At 39.9% G+C, this 23,965-nt stretch overlaps 1 protein-coding gene across 1 annotated transcript; it reads right to left on the minus strand.

Moving 5' to 3' along the window:
* Positions 1-3,534: 3,534 nt before the first annotated feature.
* On the minus strand, positions 3,535-20,505 carry LOC139727718 (acyl carrier protein-like). The gene is made up of 5 exons (XM_071638697.1): positions 20,350-20,505; positions 7,403-7,513; positions 6,501-6,588; positions 5,630-5,757; positions 3,535-4,633 (listed from the first exon to the last, which is right to left on the minus strand). The coding sequence occupies exons 1-4, from the start codon at positions 20,503-20,505 to the stop codon at positions 5,666-5,668; spliced, it is 447 nt and encodes a 148-aa protein (XP_071494798.1). The 3' UTR covers positions 3,535-4,633; positions 5,630-5,665.
* Positions 20,506-23,965: the final 3,460 nt, after the last annotated feature.

Here is a 23,965-nt window from a genome sequence, read left to right on the forward strand (position 1 = left end):
GCAGTATTTTTCTTTGTCCAAAGGCTTAAAACCTGGACGTGCTTCCCTCAGTAATGAGCATGTCATAATGTGTAGTAAACTTTGCGTACATCGACATGGCATCATGCCATTCAAATTAAGAGTCCCCCTTGTTTGTCTTTATTTCGTTTCATTGTTGACTTGCACACGCAAGTCGTAATTCATGTATTTTAGCAGATTTTCTCCAGGCCTGTGCGTACCGACTTGGTGCGAAGTTTGCAGTATATCTTATATATCACCATGATCCTGTAGATGTGATCACTTCTTCTTCATTTTCTTTCATTTATCTTTTTGATTTCATGATTTCTTAGCATGCATAAAAAACAGAGCTTGTGATGCATATATTATTGGTAGAGATATACCTGTGAGAGTAATATATTTTCGAACAAACAGATATGGAAGTTATGCTACTTTTTTTTAATATGAATTTTTTTTGCCATTGTATATTCAGATACTCCATGCTTTGGCATGATCTAGTAATCTATTTTAAGATCTTACAGGATGTGTATGTGAATTCCAGATCTAAACAAGAATCAGAAAAACGCAAGTCTTGTAATTATAGAGCAGACATTGCATGTGAGGAATTGTCTTGCTAATCAAGTTCCATGTACAGGTCATGTGCACCCAGTGGGAGTGCAAAGATATTACTTGGCTTCTGTTTTCTTATGTGCGCACAATTGAGATTTGTATAGTTTAGCTTTCTAAAGTTGACTATGTGCACAATACGGTAAATAAAATTGTTTTATTGTCAAGAAGTAATCCACCATTGCCAGTTGCCAGTCTCTTGCGTCTGCCTCCTCAATACACACACAGCTGTCTATTCAAAGTCACCCTTGGAACAATTTTTGATTGAAAGTAGAAAGGGATTGCAAAATACAGTGTAGATACAAAGAGTTGAACACATTTTCCACAAATGTAACAACCCTTTCACCTTTGACCAAAGTACAACGTGTACTAATAAATTGCATTTGATGTAAGCTGAGCAAATTTCAAAGTGAAGAAGTAAAATTCATGCTCAACTGGCAGTGTTTAATAATTAAAGTACATTGTGTTTTATGAATGTAGCACACAGACAGACACACTGGCAGGTGCACACACACACACACACACACACACACACACGCACGCACACATTATATACATAAAATACATTGTATATGCAAGTAATATATGTATATACATGTAGTCGCAGATTATAACATATATGACAATGTACAACCTGTGTGTGAAATATATGAATGTGTGTGTGCATATCACATACTGCATACGCCATTCTCGAGTCTAAATTTTCGTAAATCGGGAATTCCCGACGATTTCGTGAGTGGTTAAATTCGCGATTGTGGAGTCTCGTACTGAACGGAGAATTGTGTACGCGTATGTCACATCCACATTGGGATCAGAGTCAATATTTTTGCGTGTCTAATTTCACGAATAGCACCTGACTCACGAAATTTGCGAAAATAAAAACCTCGTGAAATATTCGGCGTATACTGTACATTGTATTTTGGTGTACAAGCAGCAAGGAAAGTGCAGTACATGTATGTGCATTTATTTTCACATTTCACCTTTGCACAGCAAGTAATAGCACATCTGTTATAAGCTGTTGTTTGTTATTTTTGTTTGTTTATTTGGTCATTTTCGTTTGAGGGGTAGGGGTGGTTATCTTTTCTCAAGTAGCAGGGATTTGGAACTGGTTGACAATGCTGTAGACTAATCCTTCACCTGGAAATGGAATACTAGAAAGATGTGCATCAATATGTCACAAGTACACAACCACAAGGATATGCAGACACTATCACGTACAGCATTTTCCGCTTAAACCATTCTCAACTAAACCACTTTAGCGTACACAAGTACATTGCACTCCTGTTATACGGAATTCGTTGGGACCGGCAGTTTTTAGTTATATCAAAACTTTGTTTTAACCCTAAAAAGACTGGGGGGGGGGGGGGGGGGCCTTTTAGGCCCCCCCCCCCCTCGACATTTCGCGCGATTACTCTGCAACACGCAGTGCTCTTGCCGCGATGCTCTATGACTTTTTTCTTTCGAGTTTCCCGCACATTTTGACACCAAATTTGTGACGCCCGGGGGTACAGCTCTGAAGTTACATAACGTTTTGTAAATGCACGTGAGGCCAAAAATGGCTCAAAAATGTGATTTTGTGTACAAAGTCAATGCAAATTTAGTTTTTTCACATGGTTCATATAAATATGCTTATTTTTACTCTCAATGACTAAAATTAATTTGTTTTAGGAGTATTATGCTTCAAAAAGTGTCTGCCACAAATTTTGTTAAAAAAACAACAAAAACACAAGGTCGAAAAAACAAAGAAATACATAAGAAATTCATAAAACAATAAAATAAATAAGAAATTAATTTTGATACCGAATTTTTTTTCAAGTACATTTGCTAAGAATGCCACAAAGAATAATTAGACCAAAAATGAGCACTTTTGGAGCTTTATTTACTTATTTAGATCAAAGAGTCTGATTTCTCGCATAAATTAGCATAATTAATCAAAATCAAATAAAAGAAGACTATTTTGGAAAATTTAAATATACGATCTTGTAGATTACATCGCACACTACCATTGTGCCAATTTCCGCGGCGATTGCGCGATCCACGGCCGAGATCTTAAGGGGGGCCCTTTGGGCCCCCCCCCCCCCCCCCCCACAGTCTTTCGAGCTACCAAAATAGCCCAGTCTTTTTTAATAGGGTTAACCCAACAGTAAATTATAGAAAGATATGATTATAGACGATTCTTGGGGACCTGAATTCTTACTTTGTGGTAACATGAATGCCGTTATAACCGTATTTGGTATAACAGGAGTGCACTTTACCAACAATCATCATCTTATTGATACAGGGTGTTTACACCAAAATTTAATTCCAAAACAGTATACATACGTGTACCTATTACAAGTGTAGCTACATAATGGACTTTGATGATTATGTGTCTGAACACTAATAATTGCATTTTGTAATGAAATGAGACTCAGAGCATCATTTCAAACTAGAACTCAATAATTAATCACCCTTTCTTGTGTGTCTGAACATATGGCGACCATAGAATGGTATACACTGTACATGTATTACCAAGCGGGGCTTAACATGAGAGCATGTGAAATTTGACCTTACCTCTCATTTCTATGGACAAGGGCCAAGCAGGGGCTAGTTGTGACCATAACAACATGCACAGTGGAAAACTGCACATCTTCACAATGTTTTTTTGTTGTTGTTTTGTTTTGTTTTTCTAATTGGTTGGGAAATGTGTCTGAAAGGTCCAAAAGCTAAACATACAATGAAAGGATGACACAATTATGGCAGTTCTTTGTAAGGTTTCGGTATAAAGGCTTTTTGTCTGAACAGGGAGTAAGTCTTTTTGTATTTTACATCGTTCAACCTATTCTGTAGCAGCCTGTTTGCTTCCTTATGAGCAAAAGAAACATAAAAGCAACCTATGCAGCCTCAAATATATGTATATACATGTGCAATGATGAATATATGCTTCTTTCTTAGCAGATCAGACATAAGAGAGAATGACAAACTTTCCACTCTATCATATTCACTGCATCTCAAACACTATGCATTTTAGTCAAAAGACATGGAAAATGAGACTCGGGACAAGTATCAAAGCTAGTCTGTACACAATCTCATGGTGCCCTTTATTCCACAGAACAACAGCCACAAAGCCAAACCATGGGCCTACCATGGCCACAGGATGTATCAAAGCTCTTCAAACTCAGGTAGATAACAGTCGATTGGTTACAAGCAGCTATTAACCATGAAGGCTTCACCTATATGAAGGTAGGAGTATGACTGATTGCAACTTATCAAATATAAAACCACACGGATGAAGCTGAACAAAAACATAGAGCTACAAGCAACCCCGAACCTAATTTGACACAACATACATCACGATGTGAAAATGCTGGGTGAGACTGATTTTCAAGACTACAAAGATTCAATACATTTGAAAACTTGCCCTGGATGTCAGTGATTCCATGTTTTTATGTACTTTCTTTCTGGCTAGTGATTATTTAGACAGTCCCATTTTACCTTTCCCAGGATGTAAACATTGATGGTACGTTGTATATTCAAGCCAAAAGTTTGCAGTTAATATGCTGTAGGAATTGGTAGAAAACCCTGTGATACAGTCATACAATCTCTTTGTATAGTTGAGCTGAATCCATTCTTTCCACACTCACTTCAATATCCTTCAAGAGTGATTTTGTCACATACTAAATTCCCTCTGTTGTCATGATATTCACTGTGAATACCTAAATCAAGCAGAATTTGGATAAGGAAAAATAAAAATCCCTCTGTTGCCATAATATTCACTGTGAATACCTAAATCAAGCTGAATTTGGATACGGAAGAAAAAAAAAATATCATGCCTTTGGAAACATCTGCCTTCATTTCCTACAAAGTAACTACAAAAATCACATTGACTGGACTGCTGCACTTCAATGTATGCAACTATGGACACATGGGGTTATCTGTGAACTCGAAAACTCCATTCTCTCTGTGAAGGAAATGAAAAGTCTTGCTCAGTGCAGTCCATCACACAGATTCCAACCCAAGTGGCACAAGATATCTCTCATCTTGATATAATCTGTGTGTTGAGAAAAGTAAGTGAGAGAGAGAGAAGATACTCTGATCAATATCAGGTTTTGCACCATTCTAACACCTCCCGCAAAAAATGAGGGGGGGGAGTTCATTGATGACACATACAAAGCATGCAACACTCTTGCATAGGAGTGTATAAACAGGTAGGATATAATCCACAAATCTTGTGTACTTCCCTTATAATGAAGTCCTCGGGATGGTTATAACAATATTTTTGTTACAAAGAAATCAAAATTCAGATCCCCAAATAATAATCTCTATATCTTTATACACTATGTTATTCAGTTATAACGAAATTTTGTTATACTTGTAACAGGAGTGCGCTGTAACAATGACATCATAAGTATTGCTGTCCATGCAAAAAAAAAAAAAAGAAAGAAGTTTGCAAAATCATCACATAAATCTAGCAATCAATCACTTTTCTTATATCTATTTTCTAAGTGATGAACAGCCTATTCCATTTGTTTGTTTATCCCCCCCCCCCCACTTCTTGAGAACATATAACTACTGTAAAAGTGGAAATTTTCGAGGTGTTGAAATTTTCGCCATTTTCGCGCAATCAGAAACTAGCGCGAAAATAAAAGCATGCGAATATCTTTGCATGCCTTATGTTCCAGTAGTTAATGTCTTGATTCTGTGGAATTAAAAACACCCGAAATTCTTCTCATCCGGCCAAATGCGAAAAATTAGTCAAGCGAAAATATCCACTTTTACAGTATCTGATCTCTAAAGGCTATCTCGTATCCATACGTAGATCTACAGATGACCAACTCATTTCTACACAGTGGTCCCTTTGCAACTTGAAGAGTACAAAATGTACGTTGTACATGTACCAGCACTGTTTCCTGCCCATCTGGTCACCCACAGCTCTACAATCCACATCAGGACAAATCAAACCATAAAAGTCACTGCGCTGTACCACTGGTCATCAAAACAGAGCATTCCCAACCAAGGACAAGAGGAAGTAACCGCTGGTACTCACACACAAATGAACATATGGGGATGGATGGTCAGGCCCTTATTCGGCTATGTCTAGTCTGTCAGCTAGGAACTCTACGACGTCCTTGAGGTTTAAGAGCTTCTCGGCAGTCTCATCTGGTATCTCCACACCTGGATTGCATGAAAGGAAAGCAAAAATACTGGTTTGTCACACTATACTGTAACAACGAGTATACTAAAGTATCAAGAAATATGGACGTATTAACTGGCTGCTCTTATTTTTTTAAACAATAGGAAACATTTCATGATTAATACACAGCATGAACGAATGGGGAATTTACTTCATTTTTTTTCATCAATTAAATCAAGAGCTCTTTTGTTTTGCTAAAATATGAAAATACCTTGAATTCTCTCTCTATTTCCTTTATATCTTTTATACAAATCATAGTCTTCTTTATCTTACAACACATGGATTTAATCACAACTTACGAAAATTCATAACTTTTGAACATTACTCAATTTTCATTTTTGATTGATTTCCAGCACATCCTTGGAGGCAATGAGGCAAATATTACTTATTTGCATCATCGACACGGGCAAAAAAGACAATTGCCTGTGTATCGCCAGATACACTACAGCACAGTGGTTTACACAGAGATGTGTCCTTGTAACCTGTTGAGGACGGGCTGATTTTGCTACAACACGCAAATCCGACAGACACTTCTACTCGAGTTTACTCAGGACTCATCCTCTACGGGGGTTTAAAAGATATACAATTTCTTCCCACAACAATTCTCCAAAGAGAAGTGTAATCTACTCTAAAACTAAACATGCGACAATCTGTTAAACTAGAATACTGAATAAAAACAATAATTTGCTGGAATAATGCAGCATATGAATTTTATTTCACCTACCAAACTCATCTTCGATGGCCATGATGATTTCAACAGCATCTAAACTGTCCAAACCCAGATCTTGCACAAACTTCGCATCTAGTGTTACCTGCAACATGGGAGGAATGCAAGCGTGAAAAATATATCCACATTACTCTTGAAATGACCCATACAGTTTGTAAGGCAGGCTGCTATTTGAAAACCCCACTTGCCTGTTACAACTACACCTGTAAGGGGCCTTTGCATGAATGCTCAAATAGGCAAGTGGGGTACAAGCGTTGTGTACATGTAATATGCCCCCAATGTATGTACAAATACATGTGTACATGTGGTGTCAAAACAGGGCTTCATAAGAGTGTAAAACAAAACAGCATTTCATCTTTGTAAACAGAATTTTTGTATACCTGTTTCATGTACAGTGGAGATCCCATGTTACCTGAAGTGCCACAGAAGTGAGACAACAGATGGATGACTTTAATACGTCATGTATTTTATTAATACATACATTTAGTTTTCAATAACATACATGTAGAAAAATATTGCCGTTCGGCTTTCTGTAACATTTGAACACACTTTTAATGAGACTTCAAGAAGACAACATTTTATACCAAAAACATCACTTGCACTATCCAAAACTACCTTACATTTCCAAATGATAAAGGCATCCCATTGTAATGATAACACAGGTAGATGAACATTTTATATGTTATTCATACACATTGTACAGTACATGAATGTCTTAGGAATACTGTTTCATTGTCAGTCTGTAACATCAATGTGGCTTAAACTTGTTCTTTAACTAAAAAATGTAAAAGCAGAATATGTATGAAGTCATTATTGACTCTAAGTTCCTCCAAGCACAATATTCATAATAATGTTTTATAATGAAGATCATGATACTACGGTATGTACATGTATTGTACCTGTTCTGGGTTGACCTTGTCGAAAAGCTTCAGTACCAACGTACATCTCTCCTTGATGATGTCAATGGTCATCTCTGCCCCGGAGCCATAATGACGGACAGGCCTGGACAACTAGCAAAATAGCCAGAAGAAAAAAGAAAAGAAAAAAGAAAACAAGTAAAACTGCCTGTTCTACTTCTTATCACACATTACCTCGATTTCATCCTTTCCAATTAAACTTCTTGTACCTCCTCAAATCACTACAAGTTTATCTTCCTCTCCTTTCTTTTCCATTTCCTCTCTAGAAACCCTTCAACGTACATTTGTACATCTTGCAATACTCCTTAACCTTCCATTTTGACCATTTGCATGTCACACATATATTCTGATAATCTGATTGACAATGTACCTTTTAACTTTACACAGCCATGTAATATGTATATTGTATGTACTATAGACATTGTAATGATATGACAGTTATGGTAATTTGTACTTGTACTTGGACCAACAATGCAATGGCCCAACAATGCAATGGCCCACCTTTATATACAATACAGTGTACATGTACAAACTGAACCCTTGGGCCATGTAAAACAATGGCCAAACTTAACACTGTCACTGTCCTGCACATTCTTACAAGTTGCTGCACATTTGTCTGAAATCAAGCAGATCTACAAAGATGTCTAATCAATACTGATTTAGAATTTAATCGAGTAAATTTCTATTGCAATAAACATTGCTGAGTGCACGCAAAAATAACAACTTCCACCATTTCCAGACTTGCTCCCTACTCATTGTACAATTGTATGCATACATGCGTGTGCCTGGCGGAGGCATATGTTGTGCTGAAATTAGCCAGCTAAGGGTGATGAACTGTCATGTTGGGGTATGCTGGCTTCTGTAACGCTTACTCTGCTCTAGGCACACTCTAGGCGCGGTCCCATTGCTACAAACTCGCTTTGCTACGGAACTTCACATGAAACACAAGTATCGTTCAAAGCTTTGCATTTGGTCAAAATCAAGCGCAAAGTTGTGTTTAATTCATCAAGATTGCATTTGATATTCGCATATAATGAAATCAAACATCTTTTCTGCAATGGACTTGTGTTTAAACACAAAGTTGCTTACAATTTTTGGGGGACTTGAGTTTGATTTTCCGAGTTTCTCACAACTGGGCCCTGGAGTATTATACGGTAGATGCCAGCTTTCCGTCAGAGTGGCTGACCAATTTTAGCAGATATTGCGCGTACGATAGGCATTCCGGTATTCGTATCAGGAAATGCAAGGTAGCGAATCGGTAGAACTAATCTACAATCCATGCACTTTCTGAAGGCATGATCTAATAATAACAGCTATACACCACCTACAGTAGGCAAAAATTTCATTATTCATATATGTGACCCGCTACAACAAAATGGTCCTAAAGTCGCGCACGGTCGAAGCCGTGAAAATCGAGTTTGAAGTTAGAGCATCAAAACTGGTCAAAACTTACGATTTTCTGAATTTGACATATTATTAGAGTCTGACATGTCTTCTATCATCTGTCGAAATTTTGAAGCAAAATGATGAAAGGAAAGACCAAAAAATAGCGTTTTTCTGGGCCATGTTTTTTGGCGTTTCAACGAAGCAGAAACTGGTTCGAACATTCGGATTGAGCGCCACACATAGGCTCCGCCCCTAACAATGACCAGAGTGATCTCATTGGTCAGTTTGCTGCTTGCCGCTAACTGAAGCGTGAAGCTCGCACTCTGCCCAGTCGACTGGTGCGTGCGGGCGGGTTGCGCTATGCCCAGCCGCTTCTCCTGACATCCTGGTCACTGATTGGTCGGTGAGGAGACCGCCGACGCTGTGTTTGAATGAGCATTTCGGGGGTTGCTAGGGCTTACCTTCTATTGTCCGCAGGTGAATACTGACTTGCGTGTCTCTTGACTGTGATTGCGTTGCGAGGAGAACTTTTAGGGCGCTTTTCTCGAAACAGTGATTTCCCAGACGTCTTGACATGCTCTCTTTTAAACATCGATATCTCCGCAGCCGATTATTTTTATAAGACGTGTTGTATATCAATTTAAAGCAGAAAGATTAGGGAATTGTGTCATGCAATTTTCAAATAACCGACCTCGCCCGACTTTAGGATCATTTTGTTGTAGCGGGTCACATATAGTAAACTTTGGTTCACAATGGTAATTGTTGAGAAGCTGAAATACAGGCAGAATGGCAGAAGAAAGTGAACCCATAATACAGCTGTACCTAAAAAGTGATAAGTTTGCTGACAAATTCAACTCAAGTAGGGCCTACCGATCTACTCTATAGTTAGTATCAGCACTTGTCATTGTGGAATAGACCTACAGTTGTGTATGTAGTATTTTTGGAATATAAAATGTATGCACAAGGTCAGGTAATCTCTGATTTTATTTTTCTCTTTTTTTAGGATTATCTAATGTCAGACTTCAGTTTCATGTGGTTATGGGGCAGATTCGTGCATGGAGAAATGCGAGCCGCAGGAAAAAAAAAAAATCCCAGAAGATATTGAGTCAGATCAGGCCAATACTATAGGTGCAGCAGCCCTGCATTGAGCAAACCCGCTGGCGCCTGTGCTTCGATGGGTCGCTGTGCATCGGTTTATTAAAACTTGATTTTTGTTGAAAAGCGCAGACAGAATTTTTTCTTCTTTTCATCATGGAGAGCGGACATGTGTGTAAAACAAAAAATCACCGTGCAAAGTTGCACCAATTTGTCAGATGCGAGATGGATGAAAAGTGAACCGGGACGGGGGGCTCATGAGTCGCTCTCCCCAGGGTCCTCATGAGGAGGGTGGAGATGCTCATGAGGTGAAGCGGAGGGGTGCTCGTGAGGGGGAGCAGGCCTCAGTCATGAGCAGATTTCCCGGACTGATGTGTATTTAACCCTACGTCATGATAATATTAGCATTCATCATTCAGCACTGGATGGCACTCACGCGCATGTACATCGTTTGTACACACGCAGTGTGCTCAGTTTCTGAGCCCATTCGTGACGATCGTTAGCTGTAGCAGTTATGACAGGGGTGCATTGATATCAACCTTTTCAAAAGTAATACGGCCGTACTGCAAACGACATGTTCGAATCACAAACCTGAACTACTTTTGCCATCCTGTATGTAGGTTTGCGTCTGCTACCTACCGCTAGTAGCCCGAGGAGGATGATCTGTTCGGCATGCTAAGTCGAAATTTCGCACTTATTTGTCGTGACCTTGGGTGTATTTTTGCATTTAATCCACATTGCGCAAAATATGGCAGTACAAACTTTACTTTTTTCAAAATTGAAATGTTTTCTGATTTTTTGAAAGCAAAATTAATCAACCTCACGTAGGCTCAGTATACATTACAACGGTACACGAAATGAACCTTGCAATGCCTGTTTCAGTGAAATTGGCTAGCCCGATTGGAGCCCATGAAGAGCTTTGCGGTTGCTGCCGCGGGAGTCACTATGGGTGTTGTGTGATTTACGACTGCCCTCGGACGCCGCGCGCTGGCTCAGCTCTCTACACTCTGTACTTACGATGATCGGCAAATCGAAGTCGCTAGGGCTAATAGTGGTCGCTAGGGAGCTCGCTACTATAATGGGAAAATCATAAACGTGAAAAGTTATTAAAATGCAAAATTTTTACAAGAAAACAAAAAAAAAAATCGGCTGATTTCAACACTTTTCATGTGTATATTACGTATCAATCTACGGATAATTAATCTCATTTCATGGCTTGGTGTACATCTAATCTTTATATGAAAACCGCTAATTACGATTGTCTTTGGTTGGTTCCTTATGATTATTGATAGTTCTATCTACGGCATTTTGCCCATATTGGCTCAAGAAAGAACAGTGCAGTGGGAGGGGATTAGGATGACCTACATGTACCAAGCTACGGCCTATAAACTTGTTATGCACTTGTCAATGTAATTACGCACCCCACTACCCCCGGACATGGGTGCGTCATGGTCATTTTTTGACTGACCACACAGGGTTTTTGACGGACACCACAGTCACTTTTTTGACGGACAAAACGCTGCAAGTGACGAACACCACAGTCACTTTTTTGACGGACAACACGTTGAAAGTGACGCACACCTCGGTCACTTTTTTGACGGACATCCCCGGTACATTTGACGCACCCCCGTAAATACTGAAACGATTTTTGCGTACGTTTTATTCACGCAATTTCATTTTCTTTTGGTTCGTAAACATAATTTGTAAAAGTTTAGGCAAGTTTCCCTTACCATGGCCCTGTAAGCACCGTACCGTCACTCACCGTACATCACGCTGCTGCCCTGTGCATGCAATCCATACATGACAATCACATGTGTGCAGATGCGCTGTGTGTGTGCGGCCATTGCTAGTGCGGTGGATGCATACTGCTGCAGCGCAGGTACACACCACGCCACGGCATTCCCGCGAGTAACTACATACAGCCTATTCGCTGTACGTAGAGATTCGCACAGCTACAACAGCGTCGCGCGTCTGGTCGGGCTATCCCGCGAGCAGAAAATGGCATGCTGCAGGCAGTTTCTTCTGCTGCCGCTTCTTTTACTGTCAAGAATTTGCCTTTGTCACCACAGATTTCATGGGTTTGTTGGAGGGAAAATGTAAGGAGAAAGGGTGTCTTTTAAATTATGTGCTTGCCAGATTCTGGCAAGCATTTTTCCTTCTTATTCCAAAACACTTCCCGAATTTGATTTTCACTTGCCGCGGGACACCGCTCACTGTAATTTCACTCGTGGTACGTGTATCCGGTACTGGTAGCGTGCAAAAATGCGTGCAGTTTTCCATAGCCAAGTGACGTACCAGGACGCACCCCTCGGTTTAAAATAATGCGTGTTATTTTCCATAGCCAAGTGACGTACCATGACGCACCCCTCGGTCAAAAATTTGACCGACAATGATGGGATTTTGACGCACCCCTCGGTCAAAAATTTGACGGACAAAGCTGGTAAAATGACGAACACCTGGGTCACAAATTTGACGGAACAAACGAGGAAATGATGCACAAATGTCCGGGGGTAGTGGGGTGAGTCATTACATTGACAAGTGCATTACATCAGTCCGGGAAACCCGCTCATGAGGACCGCTCCCGCGTACGAGGACTGCCCCCCCTCATGAGGATGGTTGTAGCTTGTACATTTCACGCGAGCTGCGTGCACCTGCTCTCGACAATCGACTGCATATTTCTTCAAACCATGCTCGCCATGCCGGCTGCCCTGCCTTAAGCCTAGCTCACACCTTTGCGTTTCAAGCTTGCGTTCAGCTGCGTATTGCCCGAACGCAGTCTAACGCAGCCCAACGCAGCACTATGCAATGAAACGAGCTAATACGAGGTTAATACGCAGACTAACGCAGAGGCTTTGCGTTCTAGCTAGCTTGTTTGAAATTTTTTCAAACATCCGCAACTGAACGCAAGATCAAAATTCATACGAGCTAAGACGAGGGACAACCAGCTAGTGCGAGCAAGGACGAGAAAGGGCGAGCGACAACGAGCTGCTTAACGCAGGCCAACGCAGCTTTACTTTGAACTGCGTTTCACTGCGTATGGTTACGATACCAGCTCGCTTCACCTCGACTTACCTCGCTTTCATTCGCGTTACCTCGCTTTACCTCGCATCACCTCACTCTACTCCTAGTACTCTGCTCGCATTACCAAGGACCGTTGCGGATGTAACTCGCTTCATTGCGAATCTAGCTCGTCCGTCGCTCGCTCCCCCTCGTTCATCCTCGCCTTACCTCGTTCCTCCTCGATCCTGTTCGATGCTGCTCGCTTTAGCTCGCTATGACTGCGTATACATGTGTTCATACAAAATCTAGTTACATTTAATTAGAATTCACTTAGTTGACTAAGAAACACAATATGCTTATCAAATCATGAAGCTTTTGGAATGATTGTGTGCTTTCAGCAACATCAGATTCAAACATATCAGTTTTTAAAAACACCTCAAAATGAGTTTCCCGCTGTTATTGTAGGTTTTGTGGAAATTTTGTTTCTTCTCAGAATTGTATTACCACACAATGTATATTGCTGAAAAGTAATTTTTTAACACAGTAATATGCTCTGTTTAGTCCTCAGCAACTGCAGGTAATGAGCAAGGTTGTCATTCCTGTTATAGTGACCGTAGGCAAGCCATTTTGAAATAACCTGTAGTGAAAATAATGTCCTGACCCAAAGCGACATTAAGGGTGACCCTATAAGGAAAAGTTGACTTCAGACCATGAAAACAACATTCAGAATCGATTTCATTGACCCAGAAAACCTATAGTACAGATTTTGAAAATTATTGTGAAATGTTTACCTTTTTAAACAATGGAAGTGACTTTTGAATTTCAGATGGCGGCCATATTGAATTTGGCCAATATGGCCTCAGGGCGCCCTTCTTGGCCCCCATCAAAAAATGAAATACACTAGTATGCTTTTGGCAACACGTGTACCAAATTTAGTGCTTTTTGAAGAATTTGAATCAAAAAGTCCTTGTGCCCCCCCCCCCACCCCCGTAACTGTAAAATGTCAAATTTTTTATACCAGTAAAGCTCTCTACGAGCTTATACGCAGCAGGGCGAATTGATACACAGCGGATCGAGCCGGAACGAGTAACAGTCGAGTGGATGAGCAGTGAAACGAGGAGAAGCGAGTTCATGCGAGCTGCTACGAGCTAGTGCGAGATGCCAGCGAGCAACGAACTAGTGGCGAACGAGGTACACGCGCAACGGGGCGAGCAATCTTCGTACTGAATCGTACTATTACGAGCAAAAGCGAGCTGGAGCGAGGTGAAAAGCAAACTAAGGCAACCGTAGGCAACCATTTTGTACAAAATATACGAGCTACAACGCAACAATGTGACTGCTACAAAATATTTTGCCGCGGAGTGCTGCGTTAGGCTGCTTTCAGGCTGCGTTTGACTGACGCAGCTATACGCAGCAAAAACCGCAAAGGTGTGAGCTGGGCTTTACATCGCAATGCTCTCCGCTCAGCTCCCCGAACTTTACCGGCGGGCTGCATGCGCTGAGCTGCTGCCAGCTGCGCCTGCATACATACAATGTACGCGGGGTTCGTACGTGTTGTAGGGCGCTCAATACGGTACATGCGAATCGAATGTAAACTGAATACCGAGCACATATGGGCAATTCCACGGTAACTAGGACACAGGTGCCAAAAATTCAAAATGATATTTGTTTCAAACACCATACATTTTCAGACAGTACTTGAGTTGAAGTTTTAAGAATCATTATGTTTTTCAATAAAAGCGGCCATTTTGATTTTCAAAATGGCTGCCAAAATATGCCTATAACTCAATGGTGAAAAGAGTGTATTGTCGCATAACTTACTCTCTGTATATCCACTTTATTAGTACTCTAAACAACAATCTTTCATATGTATGCAGTTACCAGAGAAGTCTTTTACCACACGATAGAAAAAAAAAGCTGGTAGCTTTAAAGAATTTGATAAAAACTGTTAATTACTTTGATAATGATGGATGTAACATCAGTTACCAAAAACAAGGAATTTTTAAGTTTATTCATCAAAGGAAGTGAGCTGTATGATGTAACTTGGGATTTCTAATGTATGCCCATATGCCTTTATTTTAATACCAGAAATAAGGATACTTGGCATACTGGAGAGTCAAAATGAACACTACAAAATGTGTAACGTCAGTTACCGAAACGTCATACACAAGTATGTAACGTCAGTTACCATGACCGTAATTATAACTGAGGCAAATTTTTTGACTTTTGGCCATTTCAATACATCTGGGAAGTCAACTTACAACAAATAGCAGCAATCCCTTTCATAGGAAATGATGTCATTACCATGGTATGTCCATGGATATATTTTTTAAAATTTTATTTTATTTCTAAATTCATTTATTCATTCATTTACCATGATTATCTTTTTTTTTTGGGGGGGGGGGGCTTGAGCTTTCGATTTTTGATTCAGCACAAGTTTAAGGTTAAATCATCTGGAAGTTTAGTTTGCCACATGCAGTATATATGCACTCAAATTAGTATATTCCCAGTCCTACAAGATGATAAAGCTACCAAAGTTTGTAGGCTTAATCAGTGACATGATTGCATGTTAACCACATTTTCTACAAAAAAAAAAACAAACAAACAAAACTTCTGCACAGCTGTATACCAACAGTTTAACAATCTTCACCAATGTTTGCTTTTGCTGGCATTTTTCTTTTTTTTTCAGGAAGCTTAGTCAAGTTTCTACCTCAAGGCAAATGCACAAACAGATATTTCTTCTCTTGCACTTAAATGTGTGCTGTAGTTAACATGGCTCATCTTGTGTACATAAGGCATGAACTCATTATTGTTTGAAACTTAACACTGATGTTGCTCAAAGTGAGAGAGGATTCTATAGGGTTTAAAAAAAATTGTTCATACAGTGTGTATTTGTTGATTACTTTATTCTATTCATGCAGGGACATTTTGTAATACAACACATGATAATTATGAACAGGAAGAGTTTTTTATATTGATTTTAGTATTCTTTCGTTGCAAAGTCCGATTTCTTGGTATCTCGAATGGACTTGCAAGCCGTGATATATCAGTGAAAAGGAAAAGAAAAACAGTTAAATTACTTCAAGCTAGGAATAAAACAATAATGCTCTTTTGACCAAAAAAGCATTTATTTTTCTTCTTCACAGAGAAATATCAAAAGTGCGACACTTTTCATTTAAATCAATTGATGATGGAGATCATCAGGAGTAAAATAAAGAAAAGAAGGAGAAATATATCACAATAGATTTCATACATATTTATGCATATTTATGAGTTGATACATGTTTTTTTCCCCATGACCTGGAAGATATTTTGATATTTTTTTCAAGCACAAAAATATCCATGTTTTGTGTAGTAATACAAGGTATTATGGGTGGAGCACTCTATGTAGATAAAAACTTTCCTGTTCATTAAAAAACAAACAAACAAACAAACAAACAAAAAAGCCCTTAGCCATGTCAATATATTCATACTTGGAACTGCTTAATCTATTAATGGCTCTGTGTAATCATAAATGTTGAATAAAAATTAAATCTTCAGACAAATGTCAAGAAATATCCTCTTGTGCATTTACATTATTTTTGCCCAACTGTGCTATGGCATGGGGGGGGGGGGGGTGCCCCCTAAGGGCCCACCCAATATTATTTGTGTCTTTAGATTTTGTTTTAATTTGTTGCTGTAGTTGCCTGGGATTGTCAATGGTACATTGCAGCAGTATAATAACCTGTTAAATAAATTAGTTCTCTGTAAACCCCACGGCAAAGTATGTGTAACGTCAGTTACGTAATGTCAGTTACTGACATGTTTACCTTTAAGTTTTCATAGAACACAAAGAAAATGGACTACTGTTTCATTTCATTGTGTATTTATGACTGATGAACCAAGGTATAACTCCATATCAACCAAATCATTCTGAATGGTCAGAATTATGAAATATCACATAGCTATTCCCAATCATGATTTTGCATGTGTAAACCCTATGGCAAATGTAAGCGTAACGTCAGTTACGTAACGTCAGTTACCGTCATGCCTTCACTGAAATTGGCATGGTGGTAAAAGGAGACAACTAAAGTGCACATTATTTTGCACACCTGTTCCTAAGAACCTAGGTGTATTGCCATATTAAACACATAAAGGCTAAAAGTCAGGGACATGAGATATTTCCATTTATATCTACACCATAATTTCCCATGTCCTTTTTCCGTAACGTCAGTTACCGACACATTTTCACTTGCTATGTGATAAGAAATGCAGTTTGAGAGAAAAACTTTCCACCTATTTCTTCATTCTCATGAACTTATTCATCAATGCTAATTGCAAGCCCAAGGTGCTTTCATTCACAAAACTACAAGGTAAACAATTTCATGAAAATCCTTACGTGTAACGTCAGTTACCATGGAATTGCCCATATACGTACGCACGCAGCGCACACAGGGTCCACTATGACAACACATAGGGGGAGTGGCTTCCGCACTTGTTACGCGTATTTTCTAACCGCTGTACGCTCATTATCTGATCGCTGGAGATCCACACGCGAATGCAGCTTTTCGGCGCTGTTTGCAAACATGATTGGGTCACATTTTCACGCGTGCTCGTAAAAAAAGGGGGTGATATTGCTGTGATTTCAAAGTTAAATATCTCAAGATAGAAACATCATTTCGCCATGAAATTTGAAATATGTCTTAATGATGTAGGGTCTAATTCTCTTTCATATGAAATAATTCACAATTCGTTTCTCACAGAATTTCAAAAGTTACAAAAATGCTCCAGACACCCTACTAATTTACCAATTCTGTCTTTCCTAGTCCTACTTCTCTAGGGCCTACTGTTCTGTTAAATTAATTAGGCACTTCCTAACTTTCTCACTTAGGAAGAAAATTAGGAAGAAACTTAGGAAGATTTTCAGAGTACCACCTCATATCTCGGGTTCTTTTTGAGCAGTGTTGGATGGTTAACTAGCGCGCATGAATGGCTGGAATCTGATCTGGGATGCGGATGCATGGTTCACGTTAACTATAATATTACACAGCCCAGTCGCTGTAAATCAGTTCGGGAAACCCACTCACAAGGGGGGCCCCTCCTTATAAGTAACCCGTCCCCCTTATAAGTAGTGTGTCTGGTAGATTTTTGCAACTGGAGAAATACAAGTCATTTCACACTAAAACATACATATCCATAATGTCCATAGTTTACATAATACATGTGCAAAATTTCTCACCATAATCATGAATAATAGTGAAGTTATGAGCAAATAAAAACAGGGTATTTTTCATCCTCACGCTGTCAAAACCTTGGCGAAAAAGTGGGTCGCGAGCGTAATGAAATTCACTGTCAAGCGCACTCCAGTGGGCGGTGCTATTCACTGCGTTCATCACATTCAAAGCGCGCGTGTTTCTATTGGCTAAGCGCGCATCCTTGTCAGCTAGCACACACCTACCCAGCCAGCTGTGTTACGTGCGAGGCCCGCTTCGATCCCGCGGCACGCACTTGTACTAAACCGTTGCACTCGCACGCGATTTGTACACACGGGTTTACGTACGAGACCGATGACCCATCATACATACAAACGTACGGGTTGTAGGTCTAACAGCGCGGCGGAGTAAAAGCGCACACAGTAGTAGTGCATGTGCGATATGTAGTACAGTGTACATGGAGACGCGCACATGTACCGGTACTCACGTTACGTACCGGCGGTGCGCTATAGCAGCTAGGTGCGGAGGCTGAACATTGTACCTATGCATGCAAAACCGACTCGACTGTATGGAGCTTTGCGTAAGTGCGCGCCGTAACCACGAGTCATGGCGTGTAACTACGTGTCTAGACTTGTAGGCCCCGCCTCGCTTAGTTCGCTGATGCTGTTACTATGCTGACAAGGGTATCTTAATCGCTATTTCGCGGGTTTATCCTGGGGAATAAGCGAAAAACCATTGCTATTTTTGGATTCAGCACCATTGAATCCTCCTACACTGGTATGGCCAGTTTCACAGTCGGACGGAACAGCCGAGTTATAGCGATGTTTAGGCTTAAATCTGAATTTAGGTAGCAATACGTCTTGATATCTAAACTCGGCGTAGGACAAGAAGAATGAGACCACCACAAGCTTTCATATGATACCAAATTTATGGAGATTTGTTCCCGGGATAAACCCGCGAAAATGCCCGAAAGGTGATTTTAAGCCAAAATTGTGGGTCCACTTTTTGACCGAACGCGCGCCCTACGTTTGCCCATTGCCCAACACGCACTGAACGCATCTGGTAGTCGTAAGTTTATTTGAAAATGCTAGCGCTTTTGCATTCAAAATGTGACTTTCGTGATATCAATTTGAATTAGTATCGGAGATAATATGATAGATTTCTCTTATTGTAAAAAATGTTTTGAAGTAGTTTTATGTTCTGTAGATGCATATAGACCTAGAAAATCTAGTTCAAAGATGACTTGTGAACTCGCGACTTTTGCGTGAATTTCGAAGGGGATGACAAAGCGCATCGCGCTACCGACGCCCTATTATAAGTAACCCCGTCCCCCTTATAAGTATCCCCCGGGGCACCCCTTATAAGGAGTCTCCACGCTTTTTTGCAATGCAACGCGAAAATGAAAGGACTGCGGCAATTCGCTTGATTATGTCCATAAAGCTTCACAAGTTTCCTAGTTACTCACGAAATTTGAGCAAAATTGGTTTGAGGCATTCATATCTATTGAAATCATTGATTTAAATGCGATGTCAAACGACCCATGCGAATGCTGAAATGCGAGCGATTACTGGCGTGAGTGTCGCCAGGCGCGGCGGCGCGGCAATGCTTGAGTGCAGACGTGGCGACTGAGTACGGATTCGTACTCAGTCGCCACGTCTGCACTCAAGCATTGCCGCGCCGCCGCGCCTGGCGACACTCACGCCAGTAATCGCTCGCATTTCAGCATTCGCATGGGTCGTTTGACATCGCATTTACATGTAAATCCATGATTTTAGATATGATGCCTCAAACCGATTTTGCTCAAATTTCGTGAGTAACTAGGAAACTTGTGAAGCTTTATGGACATAATCAAGCAAATTACCGCAGTCCTTTCATTTTCGCGTTGCATTGCAAAAAAGCGTGGAGACTCCTTATAAGGGGTGCCCCGGGGGTTAATTATAAGGGGGACGGGGTTACTTACAGTGTATAAGGGGGACGGGTTGTATAATATAAGGAGGGGCCCCCCTTGTGAGTGGGTTTCCCGAACTGAAATAGCGACAGGCGTCTGGTCGGGCTAGGTTTACGTAGCTGTCGTAGTTAAATTTTACACAGTTGTAGGCCCCAAGGCCTAGGCCTACTGTAATTTACAGTGTCTGTAGCTCGTTGACTGATCGACTCGACTGGACAAGTGTGGTAACATGGCCATCATGGCATGGGTAATGATGAGTGGTATTATATGAACTTCGACTATTAAACGTTGCTACCATACAAACTTACCTCGACAATTCTTTGATGAAGATCTACCTTCTGTGTGACTGGTTGTTTATGCAAGACTGGAAAAGATGCACATCGCGATGAAATACTCCTAAAATGGCTAATTCTGGCAAAATTTTGAAGGCCGGCAATTGCACGCAGTCTGCACAGAGTCGCCATGATTATTGTATGGTACGGTGTCTTCGAATCAAACAATTGCGTGCAAGTTAAGTGTCGATTTTCTCCCGAGGGTTCGAGGATCGGGGCGGGGGCAGTGCAGTTCTTTTAATACCCCCATGAACGTAGGGGGGGGGGGGGGGGGAGGAAACATATTATTCTCTTAATGATTCCAGAGATGAATGATTTTCTTGCTTTTCTTGACAGAAAATAGTCCAAATATTTCACCCAGAATGTGCATCAGATCACGAATTTTCAATTCTGAAAATGCAAATCTCCCTCGCGCGCGGCGAGGTCTCTCCTCCCATGTCTACTCCCAGGCACTTACAATGTAGCAGTGGTGGATCAAGAGGGGGGCGCAACCGGCGCACGCCCCCTTTATTTTTCGTTAAAAACAAAAGAAATAAAAAGAAAAAAAATGAAATGTAACCCGGAAGTGGCACCAGAAATATTAGTCGCGCCCCCCTTTACAGAATTCCTGGATCCGCCCTGTGCTTAGTCTCCCCCGCTCGGTCCTAGTGCACTTTTGAGGTTGACAAAATTCCTACTCATCATCTAAAGTATATCTGTCATTTCAATTCCAGAAATGTATTTTAAGTTCCCTCTTGCAGTTTGGGAGGGGGATGCCCTACTGTTTCTTGTTTGAAAATTAGAAAAAACAAAAGTTCAGTATGAAATTTCAACGTCTTCCGGGAACCGCATTCTGTGCATGATAATGACTGCAGTCGGTGGAAAATACCATGTGTCAATGCGATGTGGCTCGGCAAGCCCCTGCTGTGCAGTAAAACCCATCAACGCATGCTTATCATATTAATAAGACCATGATTCTTATGATACATTTATTATAAAAACAAATATCACCACATCTCATTCAACGCCTATACGACGCGTTATTCCGAGGTTCGTTATTACAGCACTCTGAAACACACAAAATCCACATGTACCTGTCATAGATATTCGTTAATCCTAAAATGTAGGGTTTGTAAATCCAATCATAATTATTGTTGCGTTGTTCCGAAGTTTCGTTTTAGTCGTAAAGTGAAACAAGGTTAGCGATTCCGAAGGATCGGTCATCCGAAAGTGAAATAAGGTTCGTTAAGTCGTAGAATGAAGTAAGGACCGTTAATCAGACAATTTGGGGGGGGGGGGGGTAACTCGGAATTACGAACCTTTTGTCGTTTATGGATTATTAGCCTTAGGAATAACAAATCTTATTTCATTTTCGGATTATCGATCTTAGGAATCACGAACCTTATTTCATTTTCGGAAATTACGAACCTTCGGAATAACGAGTGTAACCGATGTAACAACCGACATCCCTGATTCTTGAAAACATACCCACCATTTCTTCTCTCTCTCTCTCTCTCTCTCTCTCTCTCTCTCTCTCTCTCTCTGATGTCAAATCGTATCAAAATTTCTGCCTTTCTGATTTCTTTAATTCATTCCGTTGGTTAGAGTGAACATATTAAACATATAACCTATTTTTGACGAGTGGGCCTATACTTGTATTTCTTTCTGAGAAATTTAAGATGATATACCTATACATAGAGTGTATATCACAATCAAGAACTGAGTGACTCTTATAATTTATAAGAAACTTCGTGATTTTTTTTTCACGATTTGACGATTAGCCAAATGTCCATGTACACTCTTGACACAGCCGCTGCCTCTCATTATTGGTTATTTGGATGGGTATATTATTCAATAAAGTTGACAGATCTTTTTTTTTCAATTATATGGTTTAGTTTAGTTTTTATTGATGGAAATAAGCTATAAAACCCATTGTTTTAATGGAGAGCTTGTTTCACTTGCGTTTCACACTGTGGGACACCGTCTTCTATTCACCAGCAGGGATGGAATAAAATTGATACTCAAACTCTCAACTACCATTTCTCTTTTTTTTATTCTTTGGCTTTATAATGTGAATATATACCTCAATAAAATATCATAACCGTAAAGATAGAATCGTGAATACCATATTATACTGAAATCACTACAAATTTCCGTGTTGGGCTATGTATATAATAACACAAAAATATTTGCAGGACAGAACTGATTTGCGTATGGTGCATGAATCATTCTTCGTTGAAGGAATAATCACATTTAATGACTATTTCATGTCAATGACGTGCATTTGCTATACAAACATTTATATTATGGATTCCTTATTGGCATGATTACCTTATACTGATATATTCAAATAACATTGTGCATCAGATCAGATTCAGACAATGATATGTATTTATTTTTTCAAAATTTCTTTGAAATTTGCATGAAAGGCATATTGTCATGCTCATATCAACATGGTATATGACTGAATATTATTTTCAAATATAGTAGATTCAAAGTCCAATTCCCTGGTTATTGAAAGCATGTGGTATTAACGAAATAAAAGGGTGGTATAGTATTCTATTTTGTTGTGGCCATCGCGGAATACATCATGAAAATAATATCTGATGTCGATGCTTCATTATGATTCACAAAATTTTCTAAAGATATAATCAAAAGTAAAAAATGAACGGAAATTTAGTCCACAATGCGTGTAGAGCATTACGTATAACAAAGTGCTTGACTTGTCAATTTCAGATAATAAGAAGGCAGGACGAAAGTGACGGCCATGAATGCAAACATCTGGTCTTGCATTGGTCATCCATCTATAGGCCTACTCATCACATCAACTATATATCATTTCATGGTCAAAAGTAACTATTGCCACATTTTGTGTTGTACTATAGGCCTAATAACCCTATGTCGTTGAGGGCTTAACGGCATATAATACATGGTCGCTAGCGTGCCCTCCACAAACTCCCCTTACACTGATGACAGTCATCCTTGTGCATGAACGAGTGTATGCCTTTGTGGGCAGTTAGAATTTTGTCAATCAGGCAGTTGACGTGGAACTCGTAAACCATTATTATTATACAAAGTATGCATATATATATATATATATATATATATATATATATATATATGTATATACACTTGGTGATTCTATCCTACTACGAAGAGTGCTCGATATCCTCAAAGGAAGAGCGTTAGACAGAAGTATTAAAACAAGTTCACGCGGTTGAATTGCCTGATGATTGCATCTCATGGAGGTTGCATGAAACTCAGAGTTGCAATAGATACGGATGAACCTGTAGTCAACCGCGTGAACCATTACAATTTCTAAAGTGACATCTTCCATACGCAGAGCGCGTTTTGAAAAAGCACTCATCTGAGTGCATAGACAGGTATAGGGCTAATACACGCAAAGTCTAGTTCATGAGCCCAAAGCTGCGCAGTAATATCTCGGGAAGTAAAAGTAACTCATCAAAATGGAAATGTAGGTCGTACACAAGGAGTAGATGCAGAAATTTTACATTTCTGTACACATTTTACATAGGTACCTTTTGAGTTGAAAATTAGCTGTTTTTCACCTTAGGATTCAGTACTCCGCATAAGGACACACATTTTCGCGCGT

Source organism: Diadema antillarum, unplaced genomic scaffold (genome assembly GCF_040938485.1).
Source record: "Diadema antillarum isolate AM-2024a unplaced genomic scaffold, OU_Dant_1.0 seq00000146_RagTag, whole genome shotgun sequence".
NCBI classification, from domain to species: domain Eukaryota; kingdom Metazoa; phylum Echinodermata; class Echinoidea; order Diadematoida; family Diadematidae; genus Diadema; species Diadema antillarum.

Coding starts and splice junctions, on each gene's coding strand:
- LOC139727718 (XM_071638697.1), bottom strand. CDS start 20,505: ATGGCGACTCTGTGCAGACTGCGTGCAATTGCCGGCCTTCAAAATTTT. Junction 7,514..20,349: donor TTCATCAAAGAATTGTCGAG/GTAAGTTTGTAT, acceptor CTATTTTGCTAG/TTGTCCAGGCCTGTCCGTCA. Junction 6,589..7,402: donor ACAAGGTCAACCCAGAACAG/GTACAATACATG, acceptor CCCATGTTGCAG/GTAACACTAGATGCGAAGTT.